Raw genomic sequence first — 26,773 nt, forward strand, 5'->3', positions numbered from 1 at the left:
CATCAATTACATCATCCAACATTGTTTAAAATACTAACACGTTCCCCTTGACAGAATCGCTTTATATTTAGTCGTTATGACGCTATCAACATATCCATTTGTTAAAGATTATTGTCCGCCATCTTGTTTTTTCCGACGGAGTGATCCGGCGGAGTGATGTGATTCGGTGGTGGGCGGGTCCTGGGACCAGGAGCGTGGATTATGAAGGATACATACGTGTAAATGGACTGTTTCAGCCAATCAGAATAGAGAAATTTGCATGCCGTTGTATAAAGTGCAATATAATGTTGCGGTTGTAATTTCATTAGACAGACCAGCGCGGACCTTTAATAACATGCAATTTAATTGACACGAGCAATGAGCTAACGGTAGCTGCTAACCAAGGTTACCATTAGGATTATGCTAAGCTAACTAGCGATCTCTGCTAACCCTGGAAAACGGTCAAAGCGGACTCCACAAGACTAGTTCCATTCGTGAGGAAAGGGGGTGGGTTATATTGACAACGCTTGACAACAGAAGTTTAAACATAACTTCATATTTATTGGTTATTCATTTCTGTATATCATTGAATTTCCATCTCCGTGTGTCTCCATCTCTTCCTGTTTACATTCGAGTGTGACGTCATCACCTACGGCAGCTTAGACTATCAAAACGCGAAGGGGGGGGCTGGCTCTCTTGTTCATTCTCGCCCCCTCTCTCTCTCTCTCTCTCTCTCTCTCTCTCTCTCTCTCTCTCGCTCTCTCTCTACATTCAATGATTTAAAGTAGCCAAATGTTACACACAGTATAAATACTAACTGGATAGTTGATGATATAAACATTTAATTTCATTATCTGAAATATTCTAAAATCATTAAGTCTGTGTGATTATTATTTTCTCACAGTAGTGTGTGTGTATATATATATATATGTGTGTGTGTGTGTGTGTGTGTGTGTGTGTGTGTGTGTGTGTGTGTGTGTGTGTGTGTGTGTGTGTTTGGCTAAAGTGGATAGAAAACACAGTACTGTGTAAAAGGCACCCAAGAGTTTTTATATAAATTGTCTTAGATGTAAGTAGACTACTCTTAGTACATTTTCATTAAATTATTTTTTAAAGCATCTTCATGGTTTAATAATGCAAACATATGTTGCAGGGACTTATTATAATCATCATATTGGCGTGACTGTATGCATCAAAGGGTTAAATCAAGCATTTTTGATGCATGTCAAAATATTGCGATATCATTTAGAGGCCATATCGCCCAGCCCTACTATAATGGTAAAATAGTTATTTAAAAATGTGCCCCTAAAAAATATTCTTTGCCCCTAAATTTCTCATTTAGGGGCAAGTGTGCCCCTAGTGAAAAAGCTTAGCGTACAGCCCTGCACCCTTCTACACCATGATTTCAGAATACCGATTCACGGTGGTCTATGGTCTTTTACCATAGGAGTCCTCCGCCAGCTCAAAGAATACAGAGTCAGAAAACATCTCCTGCTCCGTTTCTACCAGGCCATCATTCAAAGCATCCTCACCTTCTCCATAACAGTTTGGTACAGCAGTCTGGACATTCACTCCAAAAACAAACTGCAAAGAATAATTAATAAATCCTCCAAAATAATCCGCACCCCCCTCCCATCACTCGAATCACTCCACCGCCAAAGCACAATAAGAAGAGCAAGACAAATTATCTCTGACCCCACTCACCCAGCACACCACATCTTCCAGCTGCTGCCTTCCGGGAGACGCTACAGATCCCTGACCACCAAACATCCCGCTTTAAAAACAGCTTCTTCCCCACTGCCATACAGACACTGAACTCCCTGTAGCAACCCCCCCCGCAACCCCCCCTACCTCTGTTGCTATGGACATGGACATAAACTATGATATTGTGGTCTTTGTAATTATGTATTTATGTATTTAACTGCATGTAGTATGTATGTATTGTAAGTGATGTTATGGTTCTATGTTCTATGTTGGAACAATGCTGTAACTGCACTGAAAACAAATTTCACCAGCCTGGCTGGGTGGTCATTAAATAATCTAATCTCTCAAGGTAATGGCCTGGGTTTATATGGTTCCACTTATTCAATTGGTCTGACATTTGACGGGAGCAGAGTTGAGCATAATTAAATGAGATCTACGTTCTTACATTTGACAAAAACAAGAAAAAGTCAAGGATACAAGACTGTACATGTCTGGAGCCGCTGCACAGCTAAGACGCCGTTACGGAACCAAAATTGTCTAAACAACAGACAGAATACACTATTGGAATTATATATACTTATGATTACCTGACTTGTTTGTTTTTAAACACCCTCGTTGTCATGTTATTAACGTTTTATTGATGGCTAAAATGAAAACAAAGATGGCTGCTGACCTATACCTCCGTCAAAGATTATGAACAAGCATAACACGGTTTGGCTGTAATACTTGTAGTTTTGATCTTCAATGGGTGGTGTTGTGGAAAATGATTTTACCAAGTCCGGTGAACTTTGAGAAATTGAGATCTAGTCAATGGATATTGGATAGGAACAAATGTAGTTTATTCTGTGCACAGAGTCTCAGTTCGGAAGACAATCTGCGAAGTGAGCCACGAGGCCAAGAATACTTTTAGCCATATAGTAAAAGAAATCAAAGTTTTGCATACAGAAAAAATGTCAGGCAGTTCTCATAAGATAACAGTGTGGGATGAATACTGATACGCTTGCACCTGCATGACTGTGTGGAAACAATGAGAAAGTTGGTTGCGAGAGTGGTTCCAGAAGTAAGCTGATTTATAAAATTAAGTAAAGGAATAGTATGAGAAATATTGCTTGAAGGGTACAAAGATTTTAAAAGAACACGCCAACATCTTGGGAAATTACTTTATCGTCTTCTCCAGAGAGAGACAATAAGATAGATACCAGTTTTCTCTCTGTGCGTTCAGTAGAAAGCTTTCCCAAAATGTTGGTGTGTTCCTTTAAGAGGGTGAACATGTGATCTTTCCATAATAGTGGCTACAATGGGGGAAATCAGGCAGCAGATCCAAGCAGTGTCATCAAAGAGGCTGGATATAGGAAAAGGGAACACAGGCCATGTCCTTACTGAAAATTCAACGCCATGCCATTCACATCATTAACAAAACCGACATGTGCAAATAGCAATCAACTGCTTAAATATCAGGAATTTCAATATTGTAAATAAAATATTTTCTCAATTGAATGTCAAAGCTAGCCAAAATCGTTAGCCTAGCTTCCCCTCGTTGTTCATAAAAAAATGAAATATGATCAGAACTCCCTTTTATTAAAGATCCGCTGAAGTTTAAAATGTCAATACGTTTCTAAGACACTAAACATGGCAAATCTGTTGCTCAATCAAATAAGCCTCCTTTACTTTTACTGGTATAAGCAATGTTACGTCTCACTCCGTTCATTTCGTAGAGTCCCAGGTCTGCTTATTTTCCCAGAGCTGGTGATGGAACCCATGTTCCTCTACTGGTCTCTAGTAACACACTGGTCTCTCGCAGATCCATGTATTTCTGCCCTTACAGTTGAAGTCGTTCAAACCGGTGAAATTAACTTGGTCCCGGACGTCACCACAATCCTCCCCTCCATAGGATCCGTCTGGTTGTCCTGGAGCCCAGAGCAGCCTGGAGACACAGAACACAGAATTATAACATTCCTGTTCAAAATAACATCAAGAATCATCAAATTAATTCGTTTTTTTTGCCTGGTTTAGGTTTAGCCTACTGTTGTGATTGACGAATGCAAGGACCTTGACTAATGAGGTAATGTCCGGTTGTTGTTTGTGTCCGTGCGCTCGTTGGATTTAGGATTTTGGATTGGTTGCTTGGTATTGTCGATTTTATTATTTTGACCCCCCGCCTGGACTGCTCTTTGATTCAAGGATTACAGATTTAGTACTGTGGCTAGGCTAGCTAACTAACCTAGTCTATGTTAACTTTGCGGCTAGGATGGCCTAGTCCAGCGGTTCTCAACAGGGGTGCCGCAGAAAGCTGCCAGGGGAGATAAAAAAATAAATATTTATTCTTTTTGGATTACAGAAAATTATCACTAAAGTGCTATCTGTTGCAGCTGCACTGTTTTCCATGAAAATACCATATTTGGATAAGTTTGACCATTTCTCAAAATCTGAAAATCATTATTTAATAAAACACAGAAAAGGATCACCAAGTTACTCTGGATAAAAAAAACCTTTACAGACAACATTGAGACAAAGCTTCCTGACACATCTCCATCCAAACTCTTGGAAGAACTCATTGAAATCTCATCTGATACCACCTGGAGAGCTCGTTTCAGAGTGTGTACCAAGTATTTCATGATGCAGCAGTTAAGGTGTTGATACCATTCAGCACCACATATCTGTGTGAAGCTGGCTTTTCATCCATGACAGCTCTGAAAACAAAATATAGGGCCAAGTTGAGCCTTGAGGATGACATGCGTGTTGCCTTGTCAAAGATCTCCCCACGTATTGACCGTATTATTAGCCAGCAGCAGCAGACCTCGCATTGAGCTAGAAATGTCCACTGAGTGAACGAGTGCTTATTTTCTGTATTTATTTATATTTTTTGAGAAATGGTAACTTGGTGATCCTTTTCTGTGAAATGGTCACACTTATCCAAATATGCTATTTTTATGGAGAACAGTGCAGCTGCAACAGATAGCACTTTAGTGATCCTTTTCTGTATTTAAAAAAAAATACATGATTTTCAGTTTTTGAGAAATGGTCACACTTATCCAAATATGCAAATTTTTATGGAAAAGAGTGCAGCTGCAACAGATAGCACTTTAGTGATAATTTTCTGTAATTTTATTTAAAGAAATATGCTATTTGATTTACTATTACAAGCAGTGTAATGTCAACAGTACTAAGCCATTTAGACCTGAAACACCTGTTAATAATGCATTATATAGCCTGCATATACACACAAATGTGTTTCCCGGTTTCTTAAATAAACATTATTTTGAAAGCAAGCACTTTTGTCATCATTGTAGCAAAAAAGACAGGACCGGAAAAGTCTTTATCGTATATAGGGGTGCCCTGGAATATTTTATTGAACACAGGGGTGCCTTGGCAGCAGAAAGGTTGAGAACCCCTGGCCTAGTCGGAAGACCAGAGGAGCTTCAATCTGGAGGATTAATAACTTCAACGTGTCGACAACCGCAGTTGGCCCCCTCGTGTAATAATGCCCCTGGTATCCACCCAGCCCAACTGCTCTGGCTGTCTACACCTGAGCCAGAGCATTGCAGAGCTAGAGGAAAGAATCTCAACCCTCTACCAAATCAAAGAGGATGAAGAGCTCTTGGACAATCTGGCCAGCTCAATTCATCAGCCTGCGCCATCCATCATCGTCACCTCCCATGACTCTCAAGTTCAAGTTCAAGTTCAAGTTTTATTTGTCACGTATAAAGTACATGGTTCTGTATGAGTCCCCTGAGAATGTACTTCATACAGTGAAAAAGTTGTATGTTGTATGTAAGTATCCAAACACTACAAAATATACAATATACAAACTAAAGTACAAAATGCTAACTTAAAAAAATATGCAAAAATGAGGTATGGATGTTGTGCAAATCTTTTGTAATAAATAGATAGATAAAATATGGTGTAGTGTTAAAAGTGTTTAAAGTGTCGGGGAGCTCCAGTAGCTCACTGCGTACCTCGAACGCTATTTCGGCGTCGGGGACAACCGTGCGCGTCACGGATCTGGGGTACACGAGTTTGACTCCCGGACTCGCCGTATTTTCTCAGAGTGTCTTTCCCCCCATCTATACCCCATTCAACCTGTTTCTGTCGGTCATACTTGACCAGAAAGGGCGATAAACGCGAAAAGAACCAGCTGACTGGTCAAAGTAAAAAAAATAAAAATAAAATAATTAAAGTGTCTAAAGTGAATGTTAAAGGTGAGTGTTTGTTTAAAGTGCATGTGGATGTGCAATGAATGTAGGATGGATGAGTTAGTGTTGCATCGAGTAATTGAGCATCCTGATGGTCTGGGGATAGAAGCTCCTTTTGAGTCTCTTTACTGACCATGAGACTCTGGTAGCACTTGCCTGACTGCAGCAGTCCAAAGAGGCATTTGTTTGGGTGGCTGGGGTCTTTGATTATTCTCTTAGCCTTACCCATGCAGCGCTTGTTGTAAATGTCTTGGAGAGTGGGAAGCCCACCTCCAATTGTGCGTTCGGCTGAACGGGCCACTCTCTGTAGTCTGCTACGGTCTTGTGCAGTGCTATTCCCAAACCAGGAGGTGATATTGTCAGGATGCTCTCTATTGTGCATGAGTAGAAGTTCTTTTTTTTTATTTATTTTTTTTAAACTTTATTTTTTAGCGTTTATCGCTTTTCTGGTCAAGCATGACCGACAGATACAGGGTGAAACGGGATATAGAGCAGCGGAAGACATTCTGGTAAATGACGGCGGGTCCGGGAATCGAACTCGAGTCCACCAGATCCGTGACGCAGCACGGTTTTCCCCGACGCAGAAATAGCACAGAGATATGCGGTGAGCTACTGGAGCTCCCCATGAGTAGAAGTTCTTAAGGATCTTCTGACTCACTTGGAACTTCCCTAGGCGCCTAAGGAAGTAGAGGTGTTGCCGTGCCTTCTTGATGACACTGTCAATGTGTGTGGTCCATGTCAAGTCCTCGGATATGTGGACTCCGAGGTACTTAAAACTGTTCACTCTCTCAACCGGTGCCCCGTCGATGCTGAGGGGGCTGTAGTCCCTGACCCCTGACGTCCTAAAGTCCACAATCATCTCTTTTGTTTTGCTGACGTTCAGGGAGAGGCTGTTCTCTTGACACCATCCCGCTAGAACCTTTACCTCTTCCAGGTAGAGCAGAGATCAGGCCCACCACTACTGTGTCGTCAGCAAATTTGATGATTGTGTTGTTGTTCCGCTGTGCCACACAGTCATGTGTGTACAGGGAGTAGAGGAGGGGACTCAGAACACAGCCCTGGGGGGCCCCTATGTTGAGAGTGATGGATGAGGAGGTGCAGTTGCCTGCTCTCACCACCTGGGGTCTGCCCGTCAGGAAGTCCAAGACCCACTGGCAGAGATCATAGTTCAAGCCCAGGTCCCTGAGCTTGGCTATGAGTTTGGAGGGGACTATGGTATTGAATGCTGAGCTGTATATAAATATATATGTCGATAAATAGCATTATCACATAGTTCCCCTGCCTCTTGTCCAGGTGTGATGCTGCTGTGTGCAGCACATGGGCTATGGCGTCCTCCGTGGACCTGTTGGTTCTCGCATGAGTTGTCAACTCTGCTTAATGACAGGAATAAGGCCTGGTCACGTGCTAGATGCTCAGGTGATCCACAACACTGGCTTGCCTTTAAACAGCTCAGAAACAGATGTACCACAGCTATGAGAGTCAAAATCTGATTAGATTTAATTCCTACACAAACCCGGCTCGGTTTTGGAAGGCAGTTAACTTAAAAAAAACAAGACCTCTAATTCACTACCCACTCATATTAGTGTTGACGATTGTGTTATTTCTAACCAAAACTAAATTGTGACCAGGCATGGGCTTCAGGGTCATGTTGACGGATCTTACATTTTTTTTACATTTTATGAAAGTACAGATTCATACCTTTAAAATAAGCCATCACTTGAACATTTTGGTGGGATACTTTTCAAGCTACTTCCTATGAATCATGGTGATATCACAAAACATATTCAGAGAAAAAGGGCCTTCAGCAACTACAACACTACCCAGAATGCATTGTAATCCATGGCCCCCCTCTCTCTGGGGCAATTAACACCTGGCAGCGTTCCAGTCTCAGGCTCTTTGTTATGACAATGACTCTGTCTTGTGACACTGCAAACACAACACCCAGAGGAAAAAGGAAAAGTCATGATAGTTTATTAAAAAATGTGTGTGGTAATGAAAGGTTAACCTTCTGTAGTGTGGTAGTGAAAGGTTAACCTTCTGTAGTGTGGTAGTGAAAGGTAGGAACACTTTATACTTTTACTCCACTACATTTCAAAGGAAATATTGTACATTTTAATCCACTACATTTATCTGAACACATGAGTTACTAGTTACTTTGAAGAGAAAGATTTAGCATAGAAAACATGCAAAATGTTTGAAGCCTGACAACTTTAAGAGGACGTAATCAGAGCAGCATAACTGGACCACATACCACTTTAACATAACCTTTAATCAGAGCAGCATAACTGGAGGTACACTTTGTCATGCTGCGCCTGTTGATTTCGCAGCATTCAGATCAACGGGGTCGCTCTCTCCCCAATATCATTATGAGTCACAGCTGTCTCGCGCTGAGGGGTTTGTCACAAGCAACAAGCTCTCATTTGGCTGGTGGAGATTTCTGATAACTGCAGATTTCTGAGAATTAAAGAATAGGCAGCCGGACCTGTCAAAATGCAGAAACAGCTCGTAAAGAGCTCCCAGAAAAGACGACAACAGTTGTTGCTAGCAAGAGGGTGTAAGAAAAAATAAACTTCTACTGAAGTAGAATAATATGACATGCCTTCACAAAGCGCATCGATGCGTAAACTGTCAATTAGAAAGCAGGAGTGTTTAGACAGCGGGGCGGGTGACCAAACACCAAATCTCATCACACAGCAGTGGCTGATAGTTCACGTGAACCTCTGTCAATAACAGTAGTCAACTGTAGTCGATTAAATTACTTTATTATGACATTAGGTAGCATTAAATCCAATCTAACGGAATTCGTTCACTCATAAAATTTGTGACATTTTAAATGTGATTTATAACAGATTGTTGTGTTAATGTCTGGGACAGAAACGGCCGACTCGCATAAATGATATATTCTGATGATGTCACACCATGATTCTCAACACACAAAACGGGAGCAGCCCTATGGATAAAGCGATATAAAGAAACGAATAGCCAAATAAATGTGAAGTTATCAGTATAACCCCCCCCCCCCCCTTTCCTCACGAATGGAATTGTGCCGCTTGTGTGACTGGGAGACTTGTGTGACTGGGAGACTCGTGTGGGAGACGTGGTAAATACACAGGTCACAACATGTTTACAGGAACGTTTGGGAGTTGTATTTTGGAGTATATTTCCTGACTGTAGTGAACTAGGCTAGATGTCTGCCCCACTTCCAGTGATGAAGCTAAGCTAGGCTAACGGTCCAGGCGTTCCCTAAGCCCAATGCATGCAGAGAGACGAAAAAGGTATCTTCTTGTCTAACTCCAGGGAAGATGTTAAATAAGCTAATTTCCCAAAATGTTGGAGTTTTCCTTTAACAATTGTGTGTATTGAGCTGTACTGTATTGTACCCATTCTGCAATCTGTTAATACAATTTTCAATCAATCAATTTTCAATCTATAAGGCTATTCCTCAGCATTTCAGGAATTACCCCAGACCGATCTAAAAACATACTTATATTCACCACGGTATATCGCGCGAATGTATGCATGGAAAAATGATCTCTTTTTTGCATCTTGACCAGAAGAAAGTCATTGGCAAATGACCATAGTATTGTATCCATATATATAGAATATAGGTATAGCTCTACAAACAAGGTGACAGATTCCTATCTATCTAGCGTTGGCCTTGCTACAGAGGGCCGCGTCTAATGGCTGGCACTGAAAGTGTTAATGTTGATATAGACACTGATTGTGTGAGTCCCGTGGATCACACCACTCAATTCTCCTTTAGTCCCTTTTCACACGAGTACTAGACACTCTCCAATCAATAGATCCCAGGACCTCTACTGGTGAGGATAGTTTGGACTATTTTTTTCTAAAACTGGCTGCTCCTTTAACTCACGATGATAGTCGGGTTAACTCGCCATTGTTTGAGCGCCAATCACGAGTATAGTCAGGTTTTAATCGTTATTTCTTTTATTAGCGATATCCATTCATTTTCATCCATCCAACCTGATGTTATCGTTGGGAATGGGTCTGACCTCGCAAAAGGGCAAATACCGCCACCTATCATCTCCCGGATGGTATTGCACATCATTGGATTGGATTGGCTGGGGATGTGCATTAAAAAATGTGCATAAAAAAAAAATTCAGCACGCTTTTGTATCGTGCATAAGGACACCTATACTATTGATAATCTAGCGTTTATTTGAAAACTATTCATAAATCTGCCAAAAAATGACAACATGTTTTGTGTATTCCACTAAAGGGCTATTATCGTGTCTTTCTCTGGAATTACTAGAAATCTCCAAAACTATACTCGTATTCAAAACGGTATAAAACGGAAATGTACAGATGAAAAAACAATCCGTTTCGTACATGTTGACTGCAAGCAAGTCATTGATAAGTGACGGGTGTATTAGACCCATAGCCATAATTTAAGATATATTTTAAGCACTCGCAAATATCCCCGTCCTCCCATTGATTAAAGCGCTGGCGTACTAGGCCTAATTTCCCGGAAGGGGCTCGGCGGTCAATGAGTTAATTACATTGATGCATGTAATTACATAATTATGCAATTGATGCATATTTCTTATCTTTCTATCTCAACAGGAAGATTTCCTAGTGTCTAGAAATCTGCCCATGTGATCCCGTTACATAAAGGTGGTGTTAGAGATTATTTAAATAACTACCATCCTATCTCCAAGTTACCCTGCTTAGCAAAAGTCTTGGAGTCTTCTGTGAATAATCAATTTAAGTCCTTTCTCTCAAATCACTCTGTACTAAGCCCACACCAATCTGGGGTCAGAGCCAATCATAGCATATTATCACCCATCTCTTTAGTTACTAATGACATAATATCAGCTTTAGACAAGAAGAAACACTGTTTATTGATCTGTCAAAAATCTGTAAGTAGCAATGGTAAACTACCAAGTGGTAAATAGCAGTGGTAAACTAACCAAGTGGTAAATACCAGTGGTAAACTAACCATGTGGTAAATACCAGTGGTAAACTCGGGCAGGTTCCATGATCACTGACCTTTCACCTTTTGTGGTGCAAATATACTTTATTATGAACATGAAGTATCGTGAGACATCATCAGAAATATGATGTTGACACGCTGGGATTCCTAAAAATCACTCAAACCACCTGCATCAAAAAAGAAAGGTTGAATAATCTGCCTGAATCTGCTGCCTTTCATCTGACTGTCACTGACTTTACAACCTAACTAGCGCATCCGAACGGTAACACCTTGTATATATAAATTGGCCACATGACAAATGTATGACATTAACAAGGATTGAGTGAACGCACCATTACTCTCACCTGTCAGTGTCCACCAGAGTGCCATCCACCCATCTCCAAGTTCCCTCCTGTTCCAGGTCAGTCATACCGACCCAGGCTGCCATGTTGAACGTAACAACAAAGTCCTGTCATTGAGACAATGATTAAAGATTAAAGATTAAGATTAAACTGGACTTTGAAGAAGTCTTTATTCATTGCACACATTGACAATGTTGTCATGCAGTGACACACACATGCGATGGGCGGCACACACAGATACACGCAATTTTCTTTTGGGTCGCCAATAAAATGTTCCTCCGCGTTTGACCCATCCCATCTTCCTTCCCCCCAAGAGCAGCCGGGAGCAGACATGGGCTGCGACGTGGGGCCGTGCCTGGGGACCAATCCAAGTGCTCCTGTCCGTCTTCGTCAGGGACGTGACAGCGTTAGCATTGCGATCTGTTCTGCATGTTTTTCCATTGGGTTTATCTAGTCCTCTGGAGGGGAAACCCTTGCGAGCACGGGGAGAACATGCAAACTCCACACAGAAAGGCCCGGAAGATACCCCACCTGGGTACCAGGCAACGCGGCAACCTTGTCCCCAGTGTTAACCACAACACCACCATGCCGCTTGGACCATGGACTTACTCATGAACAAAGAGTCCCATGCGCACAAAGACAGCTCCCAGACACACAGGCACACAAAGACAGCTCCCACACACTAATAATAATAATACACTTTATTTGTATAGCACCTTTCATACAAGAATTGCAGCCCAAAGTGCTTCACAGCAGAACAATTTTCACATTAGGATCTAACATCCCAATAGGCCACCTTGTTTATGGTTTGATTCTATGGCAGTTTTAAAATAGACAATAATAGACAGAGTAAAATAGTGCAATAGTGCAGTGCAATAAAATAGTAGAATATAATAGACAGAGTAAAATGATGCAATAGTGCAGAGCAATACAATTGTTCTGAATGACTGTTTAACAGTTTAAAACCGTCTTTATCTTCCCTGTTTGATATCCACTTTGACCCTTCGAACCTCCCTCTCAGGGCAAACCTCCCTCAGGGCGCAGTTCCCTCTCTCAGGGAGCAGTTCTAGGCCTGGGTCCCCCACACAGTTTTAAAACCTGACAGTCTTTCTTCCTGCTTGATACCCACACAGTTCAATACCTGACAGTTTAGAACCTGTAATAAAAAGTAATAAAAGCATCAAATAGAATAGGCAGAGTAAAATAGTGCAATCTACAGTACAATTAGCAGTGGAGTGTATTAAAAGGCTTCCAGTCTCTACCTATACCAATAACTGCCAGTGCCACTACCTTCTAGAGGTTGGATAAACTCCTTTCCAAATTTATCTGGCAGAGGAAACGACCTAGAGTAAGGCTCAAAACACTATGGGCTAGATCCACAAAGAGTGGATTGCACGGAGCAAGTTGCACCCTTACTTACAATTCATCATGAATTGAAAATGGGGGACCCTGATGTAAACAAGACGAAAGTCTTTCTCTGGTCTGCATCCCCTTAACAATTGTGTGTATTGAGCCGTACTGTATTGTACCCATTCTGCAATCTGTTAATACAATTTTCATTCAATCAATCACAGTGCAGATTGATTGATTGAATGAAAGTTTTATTAACAGATTGCAGAATGGGTACAATACAGTACGGCTCAATACACACAATTGTTAAGGGGATGCAGACCAGAGAAAGACTTTTGTCTTGTTTACATCATAATGAATTGTATGTAAGGGTGCAACTTGCTCCGTGCAATCCATTCTTTGTGGATCTAGCCCTATGTTTGCCAAAGTACAAGGGTGGTCTTGGTCTGCAAAAAAAAATAAAAATACTACGTCACTGGCACGCCGGTTGTCGCGGAGGGGAGGGGGTCCTCCGCGGAGGAGGAGCACACTCTCCAATTGACGGAACACAGCGTGAGGAGAGCGTTCTTGGGGGTGAACACTGGAAAAGCTGCAGGCCCGGATGCGATAACAGGACGAATACTTAGGTCCTGTGCCAATCAGCTGGCTCCAGTGTTCACCACTATATTTAAAGGGGAACTATCTTATAAATGGCCTTTTTGAGTGTTTAGCATTGTTTCCTAGCTATGTGAACTTATATTAATATGATCTATGTCTCAAAATTCTCATATTGGCGCATTCTTCCAATTCTCCTCTCACAATATTCACCCTCACTGAACTGAGTCATTTGAAAATGTGCCCTATATGTGATGTCATAAAGACACCGCTGCATGTTAATGTTCAGGCGGGGCCGGCCCGGCGGCGTGTAACTGTTCCGCAACAGTAAGTGACTTCCGGGGTAGGCCTGATTGGCCCCGACAGGCACGTGACGCGCAACTTTCTCTGCCGCGCGGCACGCTCCGCGGAGCCGAGCGGCAGAGCTTACGGAATTACGTAACCGTCCAAATACGCCATGACTCTCATTCGGCGCTATAGCTCACCTGGCAGAGCAGCGGTCCTGCGATCCTGCGGTCCGTTGTTGGTGAGTTCGAATCCCATCAAATCTTTTTTTTTTTACGTGATTTTTTTTTTAACGTGTATTCTTTCGCCGGTTAAGGTTAGGCATGGTTAAGGTTAAGGTTAAGGTTAGGCATTGTTTCGGAGTTGGTTAAGGTTAGAACGGTTAAGTTTAGGCGCTGTTAAGGAGCTGGTTAAGGTTAGAGTTTGTCTTAGAGAATGGCAATATTCTTTCTATGGTTAAGGTTAGGCATGGTTAAGGTTAAGGTTAAGGTTAGGCATTGTTTCGGAGTTGGTTAAGGTTAGAACGGTTAAGTTTAGGCGCTGTTAAGGAGCTGGTTAAGGTTAGAGTTTGTGTTAGAGAATGGCAATAGACAGCCTATTTCCGCGCGACAGCTCTCAGCAGCCTCGTTGCGCGTCCTGAGTTTGCCGCGTCACGTGCCTGTCGGGGCCAATCAGGCCTACCCCGGAAGTCACTTACTGTTGCGGAACAGGTACACGCGGCCCGGCGCAGTGGTTTAGGAGCCCAGGCTCAAAACAGCTCGAGATCTTGAGGTAGAAAAATGCTGTTTTTGAGGACTTGATTAGAAATACAAAACAATGAATAAAAAAAATATATATATTACAGAGGTGTTCCATAGACTCACAGGAATTGTGTAAAAGTGCCCAAATAGTGAAAGAAATAGTAAAATAGTTCCCCTTTAACCTATCCCTGGCTGAGTCCGTGGTCCCTGCCTGCTTCAAGGTGTCCACTATAATACCTGTGCCAAAAAACTCCTCCCCAGCAGGCCTAAATGACTACAGACCGGTGGCACTCACCTCTGTGGTCATGAAATGCTTTGAGCGGCTGGTCAAGGATTACATATGTGCCTCCCTCCCCAGTAACATGGACACATTGCAGTTTGCATACAGGACAAACAGGTCCACTGACAACGCGGTCTCCCAGGTACTGCACAACACCCTTTCTCACCTTGACAGTCAGAAGGGGGGATATGTGAGATAATAATAACAACAACAACAACAACAACAACAACAACAACAACAACAACAACAACAACAACAACAACAACAACAACAACAACAACAACAACAACAACAATAATAATAATAATAATAATAATAATAATAATAATAATAATAATAATAATAATAATAATAATAATAATAATAATAATAATAATAATAATAATAATAATAATAATAATAATAATAATAATAATAATAATAATAATAATAATAATAATAATAATAATAATAATAATAATAATAATGCAGGACCTGTTCAGAGGATTGCTGTTCATTGAGTATAGTTCAGCTTTCAACACCATAGTCCCCACCAGACTGGTTGACAAGCTGATTTATCTGGGCCTGAACACCGCCCTGAGCGCCTGGATCCTGGACTTTCTGACCGACAGGCCCCAGGCGGTCAGGGTGGGTGGACACACCTCCAACTCAATCACTCTGAGCATCGGGTCCCCCCAGGGCTGTGTTCTCAGCCCTCTGCTGTACTCACTGTACACACATGACTGTGTGGCCAGGTTCAGCTCCAACTCCATAGTGAAGTTTGCGGACGACACGGTGGTGGTGGGGCTGATCTCTAACAATGACGGAGAAGGCCTACCGGGAGGAGGTTGATGTACTGGCACGTTGGTGCCGGGATAACAGCCTACTCCTGAACATTGGTAAAACCAAGGAGCTGATCGTGGATTTTAGGAGAATACAGCAGGGGACACACAAGCCACTGTGGATAAATGGGGCTATCGTAGACAGGGTGAGCAGTTTTTTTTTTTTTTTAACTTAAATTTTTTTATTAAACATTTATAGACAAACAACACGACACATACAATACCCTCAACAACACTATTAAACAGACATAAATAATAAAGAAAAAATGTAATACCCAAAAGACGAAAAATAAAAAATACTGACTTAAGCAAATAAAAAACATAAAACTGTTGTCATACCTTAAACCAAAATAAAATTAGAAAACATTAAGTGTGTGACATGGGTTCAGAGACCCTCTTTGAACCTCTTTCCTCCTTTACCCTTCGCCCTCTTGTGGTGTATTTGGTTCTTCCTCTGTGATGTCGTTTTCGTTCCCCTTGTAATCCTCCCACTTACCCCATCTTTCTCCAAATTTCTCTTCCTGTAACCTCAGCATGTGTGTTATCCTCTCCATATCCTGTATCTCTTCCACTATTCCTACCCATTGTGCTATTGTCGGTGGGTCTTCCTTGTACCACAGTCTCGTTATTGCTTTTCTGGCCGCTATCAACATTATCTTTATTAAATATTTGTCCCCCCCTTGTATTCCCTCGTGTGTCAGGTCTCCTAAGTAAAGCACCAGTCCTGTTTGTGGTAACCCGTATCCTAATATTCTGATCATTGCCTCCCCTATCTCCTCCCAATACCCCTTCAGCTTCTGACATCCCCAGAATATGTGCGTGTGATTTGCCCCCTCCTTCCCACACATCCTCCAGCATGCTCTTTGTGTTGGTGCATATTTTCCCTTCAGCTCTGGGGTTATAAAGAATCTGATTATGTTTTTCCATCCAAACTCTTTCCATATCCTCGATCCTGTTGTTGAATGTTGCACCTCGCATATGTTCCCCCATTCCTTCCCTGTTATTTCTATCTCTAGCTCTCTCTCCCATTTCTCCCTTATGTAATCGGTCGTGTGTCCCTTGCTGTTCATTATAGCCCGGTATATTGCTGATATTACTCTTCCTTGCCCCCCTTCGTATGCCCATACTATCATCTTTATTATTCCATTCTGTTCTTCGTCTTTGGCCCCCCTTATTTCTTTGTTGTAGTAGTCTCTAACCTGTAGATATCTGAAGTGGTCCCTGTTTTCTAGTCCAAATTTCTCCTTTAATTTTTGTAGTGTCTGCATTTCCCCCTTCTCTATCATTTTGCATATCGCTGTTGCCCCCCCCCCCCCCCCCCTCTCCCACCTTCTGAATCCATGGTCTAACCTCCCTGGTTTGAATCTCTTGTCATGTGCTACCCATCTCAGAACCCCTGACTGCTTCTCCAATTTGTGTGTTTTTACTACTCTGTTCCATATGGTCAAGGTGCATTTGGTGATTGGATCTAATAGTCCCTCTTTTTCTTTAAATAGTTCCCTATCTCCCACCAGAGCTTGTACCTTGTATCCCTCCCCTTCTTTTTCAATGTCTTTCCATCTTGCCTCATATCTGTCGTTACACCAGCACGTCACTGCTCTCAGTTGTGCTGCATAGTAATAATCTTGTAGGCTGGGTACTGCCATCCCTCCCTCTTCCTTTGGTAGTTGTAGTGTTTTATATCTGACCCGTGGTCTTCTCCCCGCCCATATGAACCTCGATATCAGTCTGTCCCACTCCCTGAATTGATTCTGTGGTATTTGTATCGGTAGTGACTGGAATAGGTACAGTAACCTTGATAGTATGTTCATTTTAATGACCTCTATTCTTGAATTGAAGTCCAAGGGCATTACTGTCCATCTCTCTAAGTCTCTCTTGATGTTCTGATTTATCTGTGTATAGTTTGCCTCAAACAGTTTCTCCACCCCTCTCGTGATGTTCACCCCTAAGTATTTAATCTTGTCCATGTCCCATCTTATCCCGTACTGTTCCCTAATTTCCGTCGTTGGGGTATAGTTCCATGCTAAGGTCTGTGTCTTTGTCACGTTTAGTTTGTATCCTGAGTAGTGGCCATATTCCTTCAGTAGATCCATCAGTGCCGGGAAGCTCTTGTCTGGTTGCCTCATGTATACTATCACGTCGTCCGCAAATAGGCCTAGTTTATATTCCGTTCCCTTTATCCTTACTCCCTTAATGTCCTCGGTCTGTCTGATCAGTTGTGCCAGTGGTTCTATGAAAACGGCGAAGAGCGTCGGTGAGAGACAACATCCCTGTCTGGTAGCCCTCTCTAATCTGATTCTATCCGTCAAGCTGCCATTCACCTTAACCCTCGCTGTCGGTTCTTGATATAGCGCCTTGATCATCTTCATCGCCCTCCCGTTCAGTCGGAACCTCATCAATGTTTTATATAAAAATGTCCAGCTCACACTGTCGAATGCTTTTTCTGCATCTAGGCTAATCAGTACCGCGCTACCACCTTGTTTTTGTATCTCCTCTACTATGTGTAATGTCTTTCTCACGTTGTCCTGTGTCTGTCTCCCTTTAATAAATCCAGTTTGATCTTCATCTATAATGTCTGGCATAAACGTCTCAAATCTCTTTGATATTATCGATGTATACATCTTGTAATCCACGTTGAGTATGGACACAGGTCTGAAACTACTACATAATTCTCTATCCTTCCCTTCCTTCGGTATCGTGGTGATTATGGCTTCCTTCCACGAGGGGGGCATTTTTCCCTCTTCCATCGTGTGTCTGAACGCCGCCCCTAACATGGGTGCTAATTCCGTTCTAAATGTCTTGTAGAATTCCGATGGGAATCCGTCGCTCCCCGGAGACTTGTTTTTAGCTCTACTAATTGCCTCTTCCAGTTCTCGTTCCGTAATTATTTAATTTAATTCTTCATTCTGTTCTTTCCCTATCGATGGTAACTCTAGCTTCTCCAGATATGCTTCTATTTCCTCTTCTCCCGCTGCTTTTGGCTGTGTGTATAGTTTCTCATAGTATTCTCTAAATGTCCTCTCTATTTCAGCTGGGTCTCTCAATATTTCATTAGTCTTTATATCCCTTATTGTGTGTATCGTGTTCAACTTCTGTTGCGTCCTAATTCTCCTAGCCAACAGTCTGGTCGCTTTTGGTCCCCCTTCATAGTACGTTTGTTTCATGAACCTCGCTTTCTTTTCTATTTCCGTCAATAATTCCCTATTTATCCTGGCCTTTACTTCTTTGATTTCTCCGAGCGTTTCCTGTTCTTTTGATATCTGGTGTCTCCCTTCTAGCTTCTTCAGCTTCCCTATCAGATTGTGATATGTCTCCGTTCTGGCCTTCTTCAGCATTGCTGTCTTCTCCATCAATTTCCCCCTTATCACCACCTTCAGTGTGTCCCATAGAATGTTCGGATCTACCGCCCGTTGTCATTTTCTTCCTTATACCTGGCTATCTCCTCCTTGATCTGACTCACCACCCCCTTGTTATTTAATATTCCTACATTTAGTCTCCAGATCGTGTTCCTCCGTCTCCCTTCTAGATCTACTGTCAGATATATGGCACTGTGATCCGATATGTCCGCTACTCCTATTCTGCTCTCCCGTACCCTGTAACTGTCCCCCGTCGTCATCAAAAAGTAGTCTATTCTCGCATAATAATAATAAATGTCACGTGCGGGTGTGAGTAATGTGTGTATTCCCTGTCCATGGCGTGCATCCCCCTCCAAACATCTGTAATTCCCATTTCCGTCATCTGAATATTCATATATCTACTGATTGGTGCACGTCCTTTTCTAGTACTCATGGTGTCTAGGTCGTGATTCAGTACTACATTAAAATCTCCCGCGCATATCAATATCCCTTCTAGTTCCATCACTATCATATCAAAAATTGTCTCATATAAATCCCTCTCACTCTCTGGGGGTGCATAAACATTCACTAATGTAATCATTTGACCCTCCATTTTTCCCTTCACCAGAACAAACCTTCCCTCCTTGTCTCTTACTTCCTTGATCAATTCAAATTTGACTGTGTTTTTGATTAACGTGATTACTCCTCTCCTCAGGTTCCGTTTAAAGGAACTATAGTATGCATTTTCATATCCAAACCTCTTCAGTTTCTCATGATCCTGTGCTACCAAATGTGTCTCCTGCAGAAAAATCACTTCCATCTCACTTTTTTTACATTTCAACATCACTTTGCCCCTCTTTATCACATTATTCATTCCATTAACGTTTAACGACATTATTTTAATACCTTTAACCATTGTCATCTTTCTTCTTCTTTCGTCTGTCAGTCCCCCCCATGTCACATTCATTCCCCCCTCCGGTTGTAGCCTCCGCTCTCTTCACCGAATACATATAATGATTAACATAAATAAAAAACATAAACTTTACATAAAGTGCTCCCAAGGCGTTCGGGGGGTCACTGTGTCCCCCCCTGTCCCCTGCTGGTGGGTGAGGAGTAATTGCTCTCCTAGTGAGAGGCCTCCTCCTGACGGCTTGGGGGTTTGAAACCTTTACCCCCAACCGCTCGTCATATTTGTCCAGCTTTCTTACTGTTTTTATTGCTGTCGTGCTCCTGGTCAAAAGCGCTCTGTCCTTCATTCTGATCAAAGACCCCCATTTCCTAGGTCCCTCTCAATGTGGCTCATATGTTCCAATGTCCCTCTTTCCTCCCAAACCCGTGTGTGGTGTCTTCTGTGTACCCCTTTTTATTTTATTTTCCTCCTCTCTATTTTCTATGTGATGTCCATTTATCCCCTTAATCCCTTCCAACTGTGTTACTCTCAGGGTGTGTCTATGTACTTGTTTCAATATGTTCTGTGTTCCGTCTATCATACCTAATTATATTTCCATTTATTTCCTCCGTCAGCCTGTGTATTATGTGTCCATGTATACGTTATGTTCGTTCCTATATCCTGCCTCTACCTGGGAATGTGTGTTTATGTATATGTTATTTCAGTTTCTATATTTTGTCTCTATTTGGATAGTTTTTCAATCTCTTGTGCGTGTACTCATCCGTTCGTCTCCTCCCGCCTCCTCTCCTCTCCTTCTCCGTCTCTGGCCTCCTCGTCCGTCTCCGCCTTCGGTCTGTCACTTCTCACCTCGGCCTTCTCCTCTCTCCTCCCTCCTCTCCCGGGCCTCGATCTCCCACTCTGGTCCATCTGCGTGCCCCCTGCAGGCTCCGCGTCTGGCCCTCCTGTCTCCTTCCCTCTCCGTCCTCCGCCATCTGCATCCCCCGTCGCCTCATCTCCTCCGCCGCCTCCCGCGCCGTCGCGTATGTCACTGTCCCTTCCTTCCAGTGAATCCTTAGCAAGGTCATGGGTGATTGGAATTTCATTCCGTTTTCTTTCAGAATTCTCTTCAGTCCCGCGTAGGACCTGCGTGTTATTGCCACCGCTGTCGAGTAATCTTGATCAAACGACAGTCTTTTCCCCTCGATTTCTATCTTCTTGGTCCACGCGGTTCTGAGTATCAATTCCTTAATCTCAAATCTCAGAAAGTTAATAATCACCGCCCTCGGAGGTCTGTCCGGTTTCGGTCTCTGAGCCAACGCCCTGTGGGCCCTCTGTATCTCCATTTTTTCCAGTCCCGTCTCCTTCAGTTGTTCCTTGATAAGCTCTTCCACATATTGGATCACCGATTCCCCTTCGACTCCTTCTTTCAATCCCCATATTCTGATGTTATTTCTCCGTGACCTCCCCTCCATGTCCGATATCTTTGTCTCCATCTGTTCTTGTTTTTGAATCGCACACGTTAACACCTCGTGTATCTCTGTGTTCCATTCCTCCATTTGCGCCGTTCTAGTCTGTACCTCTGTTACGTTTCTGTCCTGTTCCGCCATCTTCTCATCCACCCTTTTGATTTCTGTATTCATTTCACCTCTGAAGTCCTCCTGTTCCTTCCTCAATTCCTCCCGTAACTTCCCAATATAATTTCTTATCATGTCCGAGTTCAGTTTCATGGTCGCCTGCATCGTGTCCGAGTTAAATTTTATGGTCGCCAATATCCCGGCCTGCATGAGCACGGCCCATCCTGGCATTTCCTTGTCCGTCTCAGCCGAGACTCCCCCTTCCTCCGCCTGCTCCTTCTCGGTCTCGCCTCGGGGGTTCTGCTCCATCGAACTCTCCTCTTCCTGTGAGTTCTCCATTTCTCTTTCCTTCATATTTGTTTTCTCCTCCTTCCTTCTCGTTTGCATCTTGATTTTTTATCACTTTTCGGGTCCTTATTTCTCCGTTTTTCGCTCTTTTGACCAGGAGCCCCACCGCATGCGTGCTACTCTTCCGCTCTCATACCGGAAGCCAGGGTGAGCAGTTTTAAATACCTGGGAGTCCACATCACAGAGGACCTGACATGGTCAACTCACATAGACACTGTGGTAAAAAAGGCGAAACAGCGCCTCTACCACCTGAGACAATTAAGGAAGTTCAGAGTATCAGGGAAGATAATCCACTCCTTCTATTCCGGGGCTGTAGAGAGCATTCTGACTGGGAACATCACTGCCTGGTTTGGAAACAGCACAGCCCAGGATTGGAAGGCCCTACAGAGAGTGGTGCGCTCAGCAGAATGGACTACGGGTATTGCATTACCACATCTGCAGGACTTAGGCCTTGTCCAGAAGAAGACGGATCTGATCTTTTTCGTTTTCATTTCGTTTTCATTTAAAAAAAGTTTTCCGTAAAAACGAAATCGCCACAAGAAATAAGTGCATGCCACAAATGTACAAAATACACATACACACACAAAGACAGCTCCCACACATACAGTTCCCACACACACAAAGACAGCTCCCACCCACACACACACACACACACACACACACACACACACACACACACACACACACACACACACACACACACACACACACACACACACACACACACACACACACACACACACACACACACACACACACACACACACACACACACACACACACACACACACACACACACACACAAAGACAGCTCCCACACATATACACACACACACACAACACACACACACACACACACACTCTCTCTAGCTGTCCATCGTGTTCGATGATGACGCTTGGATGGGGGGGGTGGGGGGGGGGGGGGTGACTTGCCAGGCTGATCTGTCGAGTGCCAGAATTTCAAGCTGCGTGATGTTTGCACACTTTAGGAGGTCCCTGGTGTAGTCCTTAAAGCGTCTCTTTTGGCCTCCAGGCTCCAGCAGCCCGCTTTGCTCCTCTCAGTTGGCCATAGAGGACTTGGCGGGGCAGGCGGTGGTCAGGCATACGTATGGTGTGCCCTATCCAGCGAAGATGTTTTTTGGCCACAGCTGCGGCCATACAGATTGAGTTGGTGTTGTTGAGGATGTCTGTGTGGGGGACTCGATCTTCCCAGGTCAGGCCGAGGATCCTTTGTAGGCAACGGATGTGGAAAGCGTCCAGGTTGGTGATGTGCCGGCGGTATTGGGTCCAGGATTCTGCTCCATAGAGCAGAGTGGAGAGACATACTGCGTTGTAAACGGCAACCTTGGTGCTGATCTTCAGGTTTCGGTTTTCAAAAACCCTGCTGCGTAGGCGTCCAAAGGATGATGCCACTTTATTAATACGTGTGTGTATCTCCGCGTCAAGGGAGCAGCATGAGGACAGAGTGGAGCCGAGGTAGGTGAAATGATCCACTGTTTTAAGTGGAACACCGTTTATGTGAAAACTGGGAAGTGTAGAGGTTCGGGAAGTGAGTTGGGACATGACTTCGGTTTTTTGGATGTTGACCTGGAGACCGAAGGATTGGTACAGACTGGATATGGTGTTGAGCGCATGCTGCATAGACTCTGGACTGTGAGCTAAGATGGCACAGTCATCAGTGTACTGTAGCTCATATACTTGGCAGGAGTATGTATATTTCTCTCCCACCCACCCCCTCCTAATGTACAGTCCCCTCCCCATCATATGTATATACGCTGTCAGGATCTATGGGTAACAGTACTGTATATTTGAATATCGTATATGTCACAAATGTAACAGTACTAAATACCTGTATGTCCCTATGCCATAAATGTCATGTATGTTGAGTATGTCATAAATGTCAATATGAATTGAAAATGGAGGACCCTGATGTAAACAAGACAAACGTCTTTCTCTGGTCTGCATCCCAAGTTTCAAGTTTCAAGTTTCTTTAATAGTTGTCATACAGAAGTACAGAATACTTTTGTACAAAATGCTTCTTACTGTTGCGCTCCAGAGACTGTGCAAGACAAGATAAGTATGAAATAAAAACATAGTAAAATTAGAAGTAAAAAAAAAGAGGTCACAGTGTTCAGTTTAGACATATGTACAATGTTCGATGCAGAATAGACGTAGTTACCATACAATATACAATACTGTGCAGTGTACTAATATACAATACTATATAGTGCAAGGCAGAAATGGAGAAATGGGACGAGGTGCAATTTAGGTACAATTCACAGTAGGTGTACGAGTTGTAGTGCAAATCCTTTATCAATAAATATAAAGTGTAAGTGTGTTTGTGTGATCTAAAGTGTGGAGAGTGGGTGCTGCAGTGTGTTGTTTGTTTGAGTGAGTGTGTGCGTGTGGGTGTGTGTGCTGTGTGCATTTGATGGTTGTTGCATAGTGATTATTGTTCGTTTAGCGATTATTGTTCGTTTAGCAGCCTGATGGCCTGGGGATAGAAGCTTCTTCTGAGTCTTTCTGTGCTCGCCTTAAGACTCCGGTATCGCTTGCCTGACCGCAGCAGTTCAAAGAGGCAGTTGTTCGGGTGGCTCGAGTCCTTAATAATTCTCTTAGCCTTCCCCTTGCACCGCTTGTTGTAAATGTTCTGGAGGGTGGGAAGCCCCCCTCCAATTGTGCGTTCGGCTGAACGTGTCACTCTTTGTAGTCTGCTACGGTCTTGTGCAGTGCTATTCCCAAACCAGGAGGTGATGTTGCCGGTCAGGATGCTCTCTATTGTACATGAGTAGAAGTTCCTAAGGATCTTCTGACTGACTTGGAACTTCCTTAGGCGCCTGAGGAAGTAGAGGCGTTGTCGTGCCTTCTTCACAACACTGTCAATGTGTGTGGTCCATGTCAAGTCCTCGGATATGTGGGCTCCGAGGTACTTGAAACTGTTCACTCTCTCAACCGGTGCCCCGTCGATGCTGAGGGGGCTGTAGTCCTTGACCCCCGACCTCCTGAAGTCCACAATCATCTCTTTTGTTTTGCTGACGTTCAGGGAGAGGCAGTTCTCCTGACACCACTGTGACAGGTTCTCTACCTCTTCCAGGTAGGCCCTTTCGTCGTTGGCAGAGATCAGGCCCACCACTACTGTGTCATCAGCAAATTTGATGATGGTGTTGTTGTTCCGCTGTGCTACGCAGTCATGTGTGTACAGGGAGTAGAGGAGGGGGCTCAGAACACAGCCCTGGGGGGCCCCTATGTTGAGCGTGATGGATGAGGAGGTGCAGTTGCCGGCTCTTACCACCTGGGGTCTGCCCGTCAGGAAGTCCAAAACCCACTGGCACAGGTCATAGTTCAAGCCCAGGTCCCTGAGCTTGGCTATGAGTTTGGAGGGGACTATGGTATTGAATGCTGAGCTGTAGTCGATGAACAGCATTCTCACATAGTTCCCCTGCCTCTTGTCCAGGTGTGATGCTGCTGTGTGCAGCACATGGGCTATGGCGTCCTCCGTGGACCTGTTGGGGCGATATGCAAATTGCAGAGGGTCCAGGTTGATGGGGAGGGAGGAACAGATGTAGCCCTTCACTAGCTTCTCAAAGCACTTCATGGCTATGGAGGTGAGGGCTACAGGGCGGTAGTCGTTGAGGCAAGCGGGCGTAGATTTTTTGGGTACAGGGATGATGGTGGACTTCTTCAGACAGGTGGGGATGACAGCCTGTTCAAAGGACAGGTTGAAGATGTCAGTGAATACCGGGGCCAGTTGGTCGGCACAGACTTTTAGGACGCGGCCGGGGATGCCGTCCGGTCCTGCTGCCTTCCTGATATTCACTTTTTTAAAGATCCGTCTCACCTCATGCTCTGTTACCCTGAACACTGAGTCTCCATCAGCAGACCCCCCCCCCCCCCATTGCCGTGGTTTGTAGGCTGGTGTTGTTATTCACAGCCTCAAACCTCGCATAGAAGGAATGTCCCCTTAACAATTGTGTGTATTGAGACATACTGTTTTGTACCCATTCTGCAATCTGTTAAATAAAGTTTACACACACTTACACACACACACACACACACACACACACACACACACACACACACACACACACACACACACACACACACACACACACACACACACACACACACACACACACACACACACACACACACACACACACACACACACACACACACACACACACACACACACACACACACACACACACACACACACACACACACACACACACACACACACACACACACACACACAAAGACAGAGTACCAGGTAACGGTGAGAGGTGCAGTTTGTCTGTCACCTGTTCCTCTCTGCTGTTCAGGATGACCAGGTCAGCTCCTCTCTCCAGACAGTCCTGTCTGCTCCTCTCCCAGCTTCTCGTCTCTAACGAGATGTAGTAACAGCTCGAGCCAAACCTCCGCCAGTTGCGAAAACAGTGTTTTTCCTCTTTTGAAAAAACGACACACAGGGTCAATGCAAGGCAACACAATGCAATACAGCACAACACAAAATATACAGTATATATCTACGTCATGCCATGACATAACCCATATCTACATATATCTACATGTGGATATACCTTATCTACATAGGTCTACATGTGAATATATCTAGGTCGTCCTCGAACGGGCCCTCCATCGGTGCGTCCAGTCATCCCGATCCTCCATGCATCTGGCTAGCTCGCCAGTACTTTCTGCTCCCGCATCACTCCTGAGTACGTCCACGTAGGTTAATGTGGGACATCCTCATGATCAATGCCTGTGTGTTGGCTCCCACAGCACAAGTTTGCTGGTTGGCAGCTCATGGTGTCTCTGGCAGTGACCTACCAGCCTCATTCTCCTGACTGCCACTTTCTCGCTCACCCTTAGCAACCCCCCCCCCCCCCCCCCCCCCCCCCCCATACAAGTTTGCATTAGCGACATGCTCATCCCTGGCGTAGCACCCATCCAGGGACTTCTGCAGGGTGGGCTTAAGGGTCCAGCATTCACTGCCATACAGAAGAACAGACTCAACTGTTGCATAGAAGAAGTTGAGCTTGATTTGACGGGGGAGGTTGGATTTCCACACACTGGTCATGCCGCTCAGGGCCCTCCTCCACGCGAGCGCCTTTCTCACTTTAAGGTCTTGCTCGGATGAGTTGACCCACGAGCCCAGGTATTTGAAGTCACTGATTTCCTTTAGAACAGTGCCTCCTGAGGTGGAATATACCTTATCTACATAGATCTACATCTGAATACCTTATCTACATATATCTACATGTGAATATACCGTATCTACATAGATCTACATCTGAATACTTTATCTACATAGATATACATGTGACTATAGCATATCTACATAGATCTATACCTTATCTATATGTGAATACATAGAATACATAGATCT

At 43.8% G+C, this 26,773-nt stretch overlaps 1 protein-coding gene across 1 annotated transcript; it reads right to left on the reverse strand.

Annotated features, from left to right (window-relative positions):
- Positions 1–2,744: 2,744 nt before the first annotated feature.
- Positions 2,745–25,807, reverse strand: LOC311227498 (C-type lectin domain family 4 member M-like). The gene is made up of 3 exons (XM_084313176.1): positions 25,689–25,807; positions 11,175–11,278; positions 2,745–3,607 (listed from the first exon to the last, which is right to left on the reverse strand). Exons 2-3 carry the CDS (start codon positions 11,255–11,257, stop codon positions 3,460–3,462), a joined length of 231 nt encoding a protein of 76 aa, XP_084169302.1. The 5' UTR covers positions 11,258–11,278; positions 25,689–25,807; the 3' UTR covers positions 2,745–3,459.
- Between the last annotated feature and the right edge of the window lie 966 nt (positions 25,808–26,773).

The sequence above is a fragment of the Notolepis coatsorum genome, assembly GCF_963971535.1.
Source record: "Notolepis coatsorum genome assembly, chromosome: 4".
Classification (NCBI taxonomy): Eukaryota; Metazoa; Chordata; class Actinopteri; order Aulopiformes; family Paralepididae; genus Notolepis; species Notolepis coatsorum.

Coding starts and splice junctions, on each gene's coding strand:
- LOC311227498 (XM_084313176.1), bottom strand. CDS start 11,257: ATGGCAGCCTGGGTCGGTATGACTGACCTGGAACAGGAGGGAACTTGG. Junction 3,608..11,174: donor ACTCTGGTGGACACTGACAG/GTGAGAGTAATG, acceptor CTGTGTCTCCAG/GCTGCTCTGGGCTCCAGGAC.